The sequence below is a fragment of the Centroberyx gerrardi genome, chromosome 7, assembly GCF_048128805.1.
Source record: "Centroberyx gerrardi isolate f3 chromosome 7, fCenGer3.hap1.cur.20231027, whole genome shotgun sequence".
In the NCBI taxonomy this organism is placed as follows: Eukaryota; Metazoa; Chordata; class Actinopteri; order Beryciformes; family Berycidae; genus Centroberyx; species Centroberyx gerrardi.
The window spans coordinates 16085684-16097722 of record NC_136003.1 but is presented as its reverse complement, the minus strand read 5'-3'; the positions used below and the strand labels follow the sequence as shown (position 1 = coordinate 16097722).

Sequence of the window (12039 nt, the reverse complement as noted above, 5' to 3'; positions counted from 1 at the left end):
GTGATAATAAAACGTATCAAAATTGCTTTATATGGAATGACCTCTCTTAGTCCTTTACCTTCTTAAGCCTCATTAGGGAGGAGGAATTTCACATACAGTACATCAATAATTCACACAGTTTACCGGCACTTGTGGATTCGATTTTTCAAATGTTATAATTAAATCCTGTAAAACCTATCAAACTTTCCCTGAATTGACTCCTCTATTAACCTTATTAATATATTTAGTGAACATAGTCAGGTTTATATTTGCTTTAACAGATGAGCTCCCTTCAGAATTAACGGTGGGGTTCTTCCCTGAATTTGTTCAACACACAAATGCAGGTAAATTCTGGCTGCAGCTGGTGAGGTTGTCTACCAGCCCCACTGACAAAGGAACCAACCAACCTTCATTTCTATTCCGAAATCAACTTGGCTGATAAAATAATGAAAGTTGTGAAATTTGGAATCTAATACTGTTGCATTTGGACAGGAGTTATTTTCCTATCCTGACTGTGAAGTACAAAAGGAATGTGTGGATGAAAGAAGCCCTATGGAAAAAGACCTACTCTGACCCATAAATACACCCATGAAGTGTGTGTGTTTATATTACCCCCATGGCTGCACACATTTGACTCTTTGCCACGAGAGAGCAATGTCCCTACAGCACTGTGGGCTATAAAATTGTTTTGAACATTATTAATATATGGCCTGATTACAGTGTGGAAAAATTGCAAATTGACTGTGGGGTCAGGGATGATATTAGCAGCCAATACAGAAAGTGGATCCAGTTGAGTTGGAGGCAACAAAGACTGTAAAAAAACAAAACAAAAAAAAAGATGTTTAAATTAAGCCCTAAGAATTTACTTTGTTCTCTATTCCTAGCTCCTCATTTGAGTCTTCAAATTAGTGAACTGTAGTAAATGAAGTAAATTTATCTCAAGGTAAATTTACCTCAACATAATTCACTAGTTCACAGTGAAGGACAGTCTGTAGTGGTGTGAACTGCAACGAAAGGCTCACAATACACTTTCTTAACACTCTGCACACCCCCACAACTACAGTGATTACCTCAGATTAAAGGTGACCCTGTAATACTGCAGTTTAAACCCACGTTGTCTTTACTCCATGTCCTTGCTGTGAATGGCCATTGTGTTGATGACCCGGTGACTCTGTGGTTACGCCCTGGGTAAGCCTCTTACTGCGGGGCCTAGAAGGCCGATGGTCACCGGGGGATGATTTCTGTAAAGCTAAGCCATGATAAATCTTGTCTTCATTGATTCAAGGCTTCAGCGCTTGTAACTCATTCACTGGAAATAACAGAGAGAAACAGCAAGGGCCCAGAGCATCTCAGTTTATTATTCTTGTACAACTCTTTTTACTGCACATAGGCGTTTTTGCTTATTGAAATATCTTCTCAGGGCAGAAACTGTTATGATTGGTTCAATCAGGCGACCAATCAAAAAAGAGAGGAGGCAGGCCAATTTGAAACTTCAAGCAGGACCGTGAGGTAGGCTAGCTAACACAAATGTTTTTTTATTCGTAATGATTTCATTCACATTTTATTAACTTTACTGTTCAATAGAAAGAGACAAGTGCTCAGGTGTAACTGTTTTCTGACTATGTAAACAAGTTAGCTGTTAGCTAGTAGTTCCTAATGTTAGCTGGTGTGGTCACGGCCATAGAGATCAGTTAGACATAGCCAGCTACATATTCTTTGGTCACAGCTTAGTTAGTTTTATAGTTAGTTTTATTTAACTTGTTTTAGGCAGAAATAAACACCTTCACCTTGTTTTCCCCCAGATGTGTAGGCAGTCTTGTCCTATCTGCCCCGAGCACAGTAGGCTATAAGACTCATGCCTGTTCTGGGGCAGACTTACAGTAGGTTATGAGACTCATGCCTGTTCTGGGGGCAGATTTATTTACAGTAGCCTGAGTAAGACTCATGATGACATTTCAAATTGGCCCTCCTCCTCTCTTTTTTGATTGGTCGCCTGATTGAACCAATCATAATAGTTTCTGCCCTGAGAAGATGTTTCAATAAGCAAAACTCTTATCTGCCTTTTCACTGTGCTCCTCTTGCAATGTAAAAAAAACATCCATCTTAACAAGTCATTTAGTCTCATATTCAGCCTTCAAATCAGATTTTTCTTAAACCAAGAGAAAAATTCTGCCTGTAACTCCACTTCTTTTCAGTGCAGGTTCACTTCTTTCAGGAATTTCCTAGAAATGAGTGTCAGTATCTTCAGAATAGTCAGAGTCAGAGTCAGAATAAGGCAGATCACGGCACTGCTTTCAAGAAAATTACACTTGATGATTCTACAAAATTGTTGAAACAAATTGATTTGCATTGGAAACAAGTGAAATTATCTAACCCCATTGGCAGATTTTTTCACTTACCTTAAGAAAATTACAATTTTAGCCAATCAAAATGAGCGAGCTGGATGAATCTGTTACTATCAGAATAGTATTTTCCAGAAGCCCAGTGGCTTCTCTGGTGCTTGCAGTACTGTTACTCCTCCTACTTCTTCAGAGCCAAACCCCAAGCAGCCCATGAAGAGAGCAGTGGCACGGCGGTGCGTTTTAGTCCTCATCTGCTGAGAACGGCATGCAGAGGTCACTCAAGATCAGGAAAAGAACTTCCTGCCCTGGAGAAATGCCAGGATGTTGGAGTGTAGTCAGTGAAGGCTTGTTTTCGGTAAGTGCTGTACCGGCAGGGAGAGTCCGTTGCCTCGTATTAAACCTTAGAGTCGGAGCCCTGTGTGAACACAAAAGCTGCCTCCATTTCTGCTGCTTTCCTGCCTCCATTTTTTTTCCCCGCACATATGCTGCTTGCAAATATGCCTGCATGTGAGAAACAAGTGAATAAGTCATTTCCCGTATTCATTTTGGAGTTCAAATTTTTATCTCTAGTCCATGTATCTTATGGCCACCTCACCTGTATTACTTCCTTATTTAAAACATTGGTTGTTTGGTTATTATTGCTTCTAGATTCTACAGAATTATTTGTCTGTACCTCATTAAAGCAACAATGCAGTTTGCTCTTTTGTCCTTGTCAACAGCTAAACAGTAGAATTGCATATGAAACAGACTCTCTTCCCCTCCATTATCATTTTGGAAGGACAGGAGGTTACCATTTTCCTCCCCCACACCCATATGTCAGCTATTTAATTTATGTCTGTAATGAATGTTTAAGCATGCTGCTCACTTGCCACTTCAATGTACTGACAGGTGCATTATCCCATGTTCCCTCCAGATGAGGCCTGTGTGTCCCAGGAGAACTTTGAAGGGGAAGAGGATGTGCGAGCTTGGAAACGAGTTTAGGAAATGAGGCGAGTCATCTCTGAGTCACCGCAGGGACCACAGCAAACCATCAATCAATCAATACCCGCTTTCAATCCTACTCCACTGACTCAGCAACTACTGTACGCAGCCCAGAGGAAAAGCATACCATTAAACACACTGTCAAACGTGTTGCTCATGATCACAACAAAATAAAAATATAGAATATAGTGGGGCAGGTTTAGAATGCAGAATTATCAATTTAACACAAAATATATCTGTAGCTACTCAAAACATCCCTTGCAAAAAAGTCACATGTGAAAATCCACATGTGAATTTTTTTCATGTTGTATTCTGTATTTTTGCTTCAGATGTAAAAATTTCGATTTCTGGGTCAATTTTTCTTTTTCCCACATGTGAACTTGCCGTCACCTGCCGTTAGATACATCAATATTTGTTTCACATGTGAAAACTTTATTTAACATGCAAAGAGACAATTCGCAGGTGAAAATGTCAATGGGAAATGTCACATGTTCACATATGAAAACCAACATGTTTCCAAAAAGCATGTGCTTTGAATTCACATGTGGATTTTCACACGTGACTTTGTTGTACAGTATTAAGTAAAAGACAGTGATTCAATTAATTTAACTTAAAAAACAGTGTATGCATGGCATTCATTCCTGTGGTCATTATGTCTTTCCTGTGACCAGAGGCAGAGCCTCCTGATTATCCTACAGTCTCAAAATGTGACACCGCCCACCCACCATAAGCCCTAAACAGGAAGCACTGATTGGCAAATGGACAGGACTGTTTCCGTGGCGACAGAGGGCTGCATTATGAGGGAGCGTAAAAGCTCTCCTTGCAGCGTCTGCTCCAGCTCACACTGTAGCTCCTTAACTGGATGAGACTGGAGGGAGGGACTGATGGAGGGAGGAGTGGTGGGATCATTCTGTCTCAGAGGGAGAGAGGGAGAGGGAGAGGGAGAGGGGGATTTTTTGTGTGTCTCCAAAGACTCTGAAAGCCTCTATTGATGTTATTGATGTTGAGTTTAAAATTCCCTCAGGACAATGACTACTTCCAGGCAGATTATGAGGCTGTGTGGAGAGCAAATTAGCACAACTGGCCCTTTTGTGAATGGCAATACATAGAATTGTTTCAGCTGACATTGTGTTTTAATTCACACACAGATTGTGGTTGTTCTTTAATATTTCAATCTGAAACGTCTTTGAGCAAACTCCAGTGCAATTACTTTGAGCATCACTTTGTATATATACAATTGTGCTGATCAGATTTGGCCTTTTGAATGAATGATTGTGTGTATGACTAAGATTTTACTGTAACATTACTTTCCCCCCTGTCTTTGGACAGTATGTAGTTGGCTATCTTGTTTTGATATAAAAGATAAATATATTGATGTGAAATTAAAGTATCACAATCTGCTGTATTTATTTTGATCTTCATCACTCCACCTCTGTTAAAATGAGAAATGGGTTGATCACACGCCTGACTGCGTTTTAGAGTTCGGTGTGTTTCCGTGGTTTTTACGGTTTATGGTGTTCTCTGTTTGTACAACCATGAGGAGTGTGGAGAAGGGCAAAGGGTTCCCAAAGAGGGAAAAATAAATGGAAAAATATGGAGAGAACCACTCCTACACCAAAGCCTGAGATCTGACACAGTGTGCCAAATCTGATGTCAGGTTTTGGTTCATAGAAAGGTCCCTAGTCTCCCAGGTGGGGATTATAACTGCAAGCTGGACCAGGAAGAAGCATCTTCTCTTGAGCATCAGCTCTTAGTGGTTTAAATCAATTCCTGGATCTGCAGTGTTTCCATTGAACATTGCATTTTAACTCTATGCCTTTATAAATGTAATCATTATCATTACTACTGTTAAAGGTCATCGTTACACTTAGATTGAGTGATATTTATTTCTGTTTGTGGCCTAGATAACCTTGGACATATTATATTTGCATTGTAATACCTATTTTTGCTTTCTCCTGTGCATAGGTTTTTATGTTTGCCATCTCTGCTACCATTCTACACTGATTAATCTGTTTTAAGGTATACATGGTTCTCCGTTTATACTTTGCATAATATTGTGGTACCTCTATGATTTTCCATATTAGTATATTTCTATATGGTTGAGTATTGCTTTGTCATACCTGCTCATGTCATGTGGCACTGTGTCATGTCATGTGCCACCGATGTGGTTTCTCCTCCTCCCCCTAGGCGATGGGGCTGACACATATTGGCATTTTCTCCATTTGCTGCCTGTATGAGAGTATATCCACTCAGATTACATTGCCCTAAGTGTGCATGTATTGTATAGCCATATTTATTGTTCCACAGCCTGTGTTCACATTTCATCTTTGTGTTAGCTTGAATAAATATTCGTCTTTTTCCAGCAGAAGTAGTTCCATCTCCTTGTTTTTCTAGTTCTCTGGTTATAAGCAGGCATGCTTGTCCTCTGCCACTAGAGGGCACTGTCACTGCAGAACTGTGGCCTTTGGCTTGTATTTCACATTTACTTTGACCCATTTACTGTATGTAAGATGTGGTACTGACTGTGTCTGGTTAACCGTTTACACGTGGTGAGCAGAGCGTAAGTGCAGAAGTGCAAGCTGTGATAAACAATGTTAATATAATTTCCCCTCTGCCTTACGCCTCAGAGAAGTGAAAAACAATCTTATAATCTTATATTCACTTTCAGTATGAGTGGTGTGACCTCCTGGAGATGTTGTTTTTGAGACAGTGTTCTCTGCTGATAGATGGTTATGCTAATTTTTCTTCTAAGTGATTCTCTCTATTTGGTTACTCTGGCAAAAAAAAAAATTAAATAAATAAAATTAAACACCTATTTGAGGTTGTAACCAGAGATACAGTGGATATGCCCACTTAAACTCAGGTTAGCCATCTTTTTATTTGTGAATTAAGGTTTGCTCATCTTTTGAGCTGAAACAATATAAATTAATAATTAAATTCATGCTATATCTTATAATAAGAATGATCAGATTGAGGAGAGTATGGTGTTTCCAATAAAATATGTAAATTTATATTATGACTTAAATCACTTCTTAAAACCCATTTATATAGACTTGCTTCTATGTGATGTCATCTTTTTATCATCTTTTTATTGTCTTTTATCTTTTTATCTTAATTTTATCTTACTTTTATTTTATATTATTTTATCCTTACTGTTTATTTTGGTTTTCAACGGTTATCCTACTATTTACTTGAATGTTGCTCTTTTCCACCTCTGTCCTTCTGAATTGAATCCCTGTTTATTATTGTTTCATTGCTTTTTAAATTCATTTTGAGTATTTTGCTTTTATTTTGATTGTCAAAGCACTTTGTAAACTCTGTTTTAAAGGTGCTATATAAATAAAGTTATTATTATTATTATTAGGCCTATATATTATACAGTTCTTTTATTTACCACTATATCACTGGCTGTAAATCTGGAACTGGATTGATTGGTTTTGATAGTCATTAGTTCAGATTAGAGCTGCCAATTACACATTGCAGTGTAACTAAGATGTTTTTCACTTGTCACTACTCAGCCCACTCCCTCTCTTCTGCACTACATGTCAGCTTCATCTGAGGTGCATCTCAAATCGTGTCACGTCTCACTTGCTAAGACAGCAGTGGTAAGAAAAGGTCGCGCACATTTCCTGTTGAGGAGTCAGTGAAGAAGTGAGGCGAACTCCACATCACAACATCAATGTCAGCATGTCTGCTCTCTGGTTGAGGCTCATAACCTTCCTCTCTCTCGCCTGCACAGCCTTGAGTGGCCCAGGTAAGTGGGCAATGACTGATTACCTGTAAATCAACAATGAAAAGTTTTTTTGTTTTTGTTTTGTTATAATTTTTTACTTTGATTAATTAATTAAAGGCATAAACCTTCTTCAGCCAGGGGCCAAAAGGAGAATTGTTTTTCTCTCTCTTGGGACCAAAGCTCAATAGAAAATATTACTAGTCTCCAACCCATTTTGGCTCTCAGCCCAAAGTGAAGCAGGCTGTGCTATTTTTTTTGTCAAGAATAACAGATTGAAGTGTAAGAGAAAAGTCTTTTGTCTAAGTAACTTACTAAGTGAAGTAAACCCCTAATATTGTCTGTCTGTCTGTCTGTCTGTCTGTCTGTCTGTCTGTGTCTGTATTTGTGTATGTCTGTCACCAAAGTGAGCAGCGGACCAGTATGGAGAGACATTGGAGGATTCATCACTATTCAGTGTACAACCTCTCTACAGAACCAAAAAGCCCTGAGTCTGCAGAGGGGTCTCGGTGAGGAGGACCAAATCCTCTACTTTTATAAGGACACAGAAAAATTTACCATTAAGAGGGAATTAAAGCCCAGAGTTGAGACAAAGGTACAGTTCCCTAAGATGGACATTGTCATCAAAAACCTGACCGTTGAGGACACAGGAGCATACTGGTGTGTGTACGGACGTCCAAATGACAACGACGGCAAAATGACACCGACAAAAGGCGTCGGCTCCGTTCTCCTGGTGGTGCAAGGTGAGTGCTGTCATTGGTTCATTTTGAGATGCTTGTATTTGTCCTGTACATTTCCATTTTCTCACAAATCTTACAGTTCTTACAATTCAACTTTATTGCCATTCCACTTGTGAAATGAAAACCATTCTCAACGTGTACATTACAGCAAACAGTATAAAACAATTCAAGTGGTACAACATTAACAGAATAACTGTATTGAGTTTGACAACAAGGTAATGGGAAAACTGGGTGTAGGTATAAAGTGAGAGAGTGCACAGATTTCAAGTACTGTAGTGTTCGCAGTTATTAAAGCTAGTTAGTTATTAAAGTGCACATAGTAAGTTTACATTGACTGCTCTGTTATATAGAAATTATGTCCATGATTTTACTCCACCACCTTGGAAATGAAATGACAGTTTTTTGACTCCACTGTCAAGGGTGCTTACTTTAAATACTAAAGTTTGTATACAAGATGTGATCAATTCACAAAACTTCTGCATTTTATTTTTACTTTGAACCAGGCAACAGAAACACAAGATTAGCATATTGAATGTGTACTTCTACTTTTTATTTTGAATGGAGGTTAATTATTTTAACAGAACACTAAAGTATTTGAAGAATTTCATTCCAAAGTGAAATATTCACCACTTGAAAAAAGGACACCTACTCTGACAAAATGATGACTGAGCCATAATCACTTCACTTTACGCAATTAGTGGTGAAAGGATGGCTAACGCAAGCAGATTTAGTAACCAAGCATTCACATGACCAACCAAGCACACACACCAGTCTCAATGTGCAAAAGAAATATCCAATGCCACTGAGATCCATGCGTTTTTGATACAGAGGATGATATTATGAAACTGGGGAAATAATAAAACCTTTTCGGCCAAGCAAGTATCTGGTGGAGTCAGATACACACTGTGCATTAATACCTGAAATGCTCAACACATCCTTATAAGGGAAAAATACTGAATAATATTGGAGATAATGTTGATAATCAGCTGAGGATTGCTGTGTCCCTTAGGTGCAGAGCAGCAGAAGAAGAACTGTGGTGAAAAGGAGTCTCCCCTGTCCAACACTCTGGTCCTGGTGTGTGTTTTGATCACTGGCTTGGTGCTGGTCTGCGTCTTTATTGTCTTCTTCATATGGATCTTCCTCAAGGTATCTATGTGTTTTAGTGTTTGTGCGTGTGTGTGTGTGCGTGTGTGTGTGTGTGTAGGCGTCTGTGCATCTGCATAAATGTGTTTCGCTATGACTCACAAGCACAAATGGAATCTCGGGGCTGTTTTCTGCGTTTCTCAACATTACTGATCTGACAAAAACATATATTTACTCTACTATTTCAGTGAATTGGTTTGTGGAATTTATGATTTGAATTGGGTTGTTGGGGTTTGCCGTCAGTGTTTCCCCACAGATTCCATTTGCCCTGACTGACAAGATGATGAATCTGAGTTCCATTTCCCTGTGTTGTATAACTCACATTGCTGAACCACTACTTATTTTTCTCACTTAATGCACCACACATTTGAGTTTCTTTCAGTGTGTGGTAACTTGATCTTTGGTATCCAGAAATCCAGCCTAGTATTGCAGTTTTGTTTAAATACATGTATCTGTATTTTTGCATCTTTAAAGTCAAAACCATAGTCAAAACCATTAAATGTTTATTTATTTAAAAAAAAAAAAATTGTATCACTCAAAATAATTGCCCCAGTTTCCTTAACATGAGTTATAAATTTACATGCATTTGACACTGTTTTTTTTTTTTAATTATTTAAAAACAAACACAAAACAGATCTGCATTTCAAATTTAGATTGGATGGTAGAAGTTGTGAAAATCTCACTTTCAATACAAGTTGTAATAATCGATACATAAACTCTGACCTAAGAAAACAAAATGGATTGTGTCCTTAGGAAAGAGAACTTGGCAGAAGAGAGTTGAAATGATTGGAATGATGATGATGATCCTATTACTTATGTTTATAATAGCCTGATAATGAACATGACGATGACAATATGTATTGTTGTGCCAGATCAAAGCCTTGCGCACCACCACGAAACCAAGGCAGGCCACCACCAATGATGTTTACGAGGACATGCGGGCCACGCTCAGACGCTAGAGATGCCAGTCTGGAAGTGATGCCAGTCTGGAAGTGATGTCAGCCTGGAAGTGATGTCAGCCTGCATGAAGAACCTGCCGCTCCCTGAACACCCTCAGACCGGAAGATCTGGATGCCACTGAAGTACAAGTGATACGTAGCAAGTAGCAACTTAGCATGTTCTCTAGAATGGTAACTTCTCAGGGTGTGTGTGTGTGTGTGAGAGAGATGGAGAGAGAGAGAGAGAGAGAGAGAGAGAGAGAGAGAGAGAGACAGAGTAATGTGCATGTATTGCAGAAGGGTAAAATATGACAGCACCTGCATTGCCACTACAGATTATGTACACCTGGTTTGGCACAATATGCAATTACATAATATGTCTCTGTCTGAAAAAAGGAGAAAAGCACAAACCTTTCAGTTTAACTTGTCTTCCAATGCAAAAGAATCCAAAAATGGTTCTGTACCCTTGCATGGGCACCCTTTGATTTACTGTATTTTCAATGTAAATAGGCCTGCCTCAATTTTAGGCTTCTGTGACAGATATTACAGACACAGGTATTGCCACCCCAGCACATGTTTTCTTGTACTGCCTAAAGGCACCATTCATTTGAATGCCACAGGAGATAGATAGAAACCAAGGTTCTTACTATAAAATGAAAAAATGAGACTGTTGCTTTCATGATGTTTGTAATTTGCAGACTACTTCTTGGGTCTTGGACCAGTATTTAGTGTGAGGCCTTTCCCCAACACTTGGGTGTGGGTTTTGTAAAGAGTAAACATGTTTAAAATAAGATCAATTTCAGAACCAACATTAATGGTGCAGCATCTGCTGGCTAGCTTTTATAGTCATGGCATCCTGTGATTTGTGTTGATTAGTACACACTGTACAAAGCTTTTAAATGTTACAAATTATCTCTTTCTGTTTATTTCTGTGTAACTTGAGATCAAATTTGTGATATAGCTGTAAATGTCTATTTGATATTTTTTAATGTTTTTTTAATATCTTTGCTGGTGAAAAATATTTTCAATTCACAATGATGCACATTGTTACCACCAATATTTTGTAGGCCCATCACCCAACCCTGACCCCTTGAGACAGAAGAGTACAGTTCATAATGCAAGTCCAAATAGATTAAGGAAACACCAGGTTAACTGATTTGAGTAACAAAAGGGGCAGCCATAAATACATAGAAAAATGCAAAATTTGGGAAGTAAGGCAGTATTCTTTTTGAAAGAAGAAAAAAGCAACGCACACTCTAGCTCCATATGCGTAATATTTTTTACTGACATTTTGGCATAAAGCCTTCTGGGTCTTACATAAGGCTTTATGCCAAAACATATTGTCAGTAAAAAAAATATTATGCATATGGAGCAAGAGTGTGCAATGCATTTTCTTCTTTCATGTGAGATTTTTGTGCCAGTGATCAGCACCTCATGAACTTTCTTTCATCGTGCGTAACATATTTGAAACCAGTGGGTGCCAAATGAAAAGGGATGTCAGCTTGTTTAATCTGTAAGGTCGAGGTATTGATTGGAAAGCATTTGCATTTTTGAAAATGTAGAAAAAAGCTGACATTTTTTAAGATTGATTTAATTGCAGGAATAGAACACAAGGATCCTCTAAACAGGCAAAGAGATCGTCAGCATATAAAGAAACTCTTAGGATGAAGTCCTAAGGGCAATGGAGAGGGGATCGATCACAGTGGCAAAGAGTACTGGGGACAGTGGAGAACCTTGGTGCGTCCCTCTGGACAATAGAAAGTAGGAGAGTGCAATGAATTGGTTTTAATGAGTGCATGGGTCTGCAAACGTCTGCAAAGTTAAAAAATAAAAAATCTCATTCTATCAGGTCAAAAGCCCTCGTCTAAAGAGACGACAACTTCTGGAGGCCTTCGGTATGGATAATGTTCATGAGTTATTGGAAACTGAGTGGCAGACTTGAACACAGTCTGGTCCTCAGTAATAACCTGAGGGAGGACAGACTCAAACTCGAACACTTTATCGATGATCTTTGGTTTTTGGGTAAGGAGCAAAATTGTGCAATATAAATCATATTGATTTCCTGATGCTTGGATACAGCTTGGCACTTGAGTTGATAGCAGTTTCCGTATTGTATTTCCATGTAGTGGTCTTGTGCAGCCATAAAGTTTTGAGCAGGCTAATCATGTATTTTTGGTTGCTTTGGT

The 12039-nt window shown here is 38.7% G+C and overlaps 1 protein-coding gene across 2 annotated transcripts; it reads left to right on the top strand.

Annotated features, from left to right (window-relative positions):
• The first annotated feature begins 6913 nt into the window (after positions 1-6913).
• On the top strand, positions 6914-11129 carry LOC144539508 (uncharacterized). 2 transcript variants are annotated; one of them, XR_013504996.1, is made up of 5 exons: positions 6914-7056; positions 7440-7775; positions 8782-8918; positions 9788-10522; positions 10583-11129. XR_013504996.1 is itself a non-coding variant. In XM_078284837.1 (4 exons), the coding sequence occupies exons 1-4, from the start codon at positions 6990-6992 to the stop codon at positions 9872-9874; spliced, it is 627 nt and encodes a 208-aa protein (XP_078140963.1). In that variant the 5' UTR covers positions 6914-6989; the 3' UTR covers positions 9875-11129. The 2 variants fall into 2 exon arrangements, 1 of the variants encoding a protein (XP_078140963.1); XM_078284837.1 differs by having other exon boundaries at positions 9788-11129.
• Positions 11130-12039: the final 910 nt, after the last annotated feature.

Excerpts from the sequence above, each read along its gene's own strand:
- LOC144539508 (XM_078284837.1), top strand. The coding sequence starts at position 6,990 with ATGTCTGCTCTCTGGTTGAGGCTCATAACCTTCCTCTCTCTCGCCTGC. Across the intron at positions 7,057-7,439 it reads CACAGCCTTGAGTGGCCCAG|TGAGCAGCGGACCAGTATGG; the intron begins GTAAGTGGGCAA and ends CTGTCACCAAAG. Across the intron at positions 7,776-8,781 it reads CGTTCTCCTGGTGGTGCAAG|GTGCAGAGCAGCAGAAGAAG; the intron begins GTGAGTGCTGTC and ends TGTGTCCCTTAG.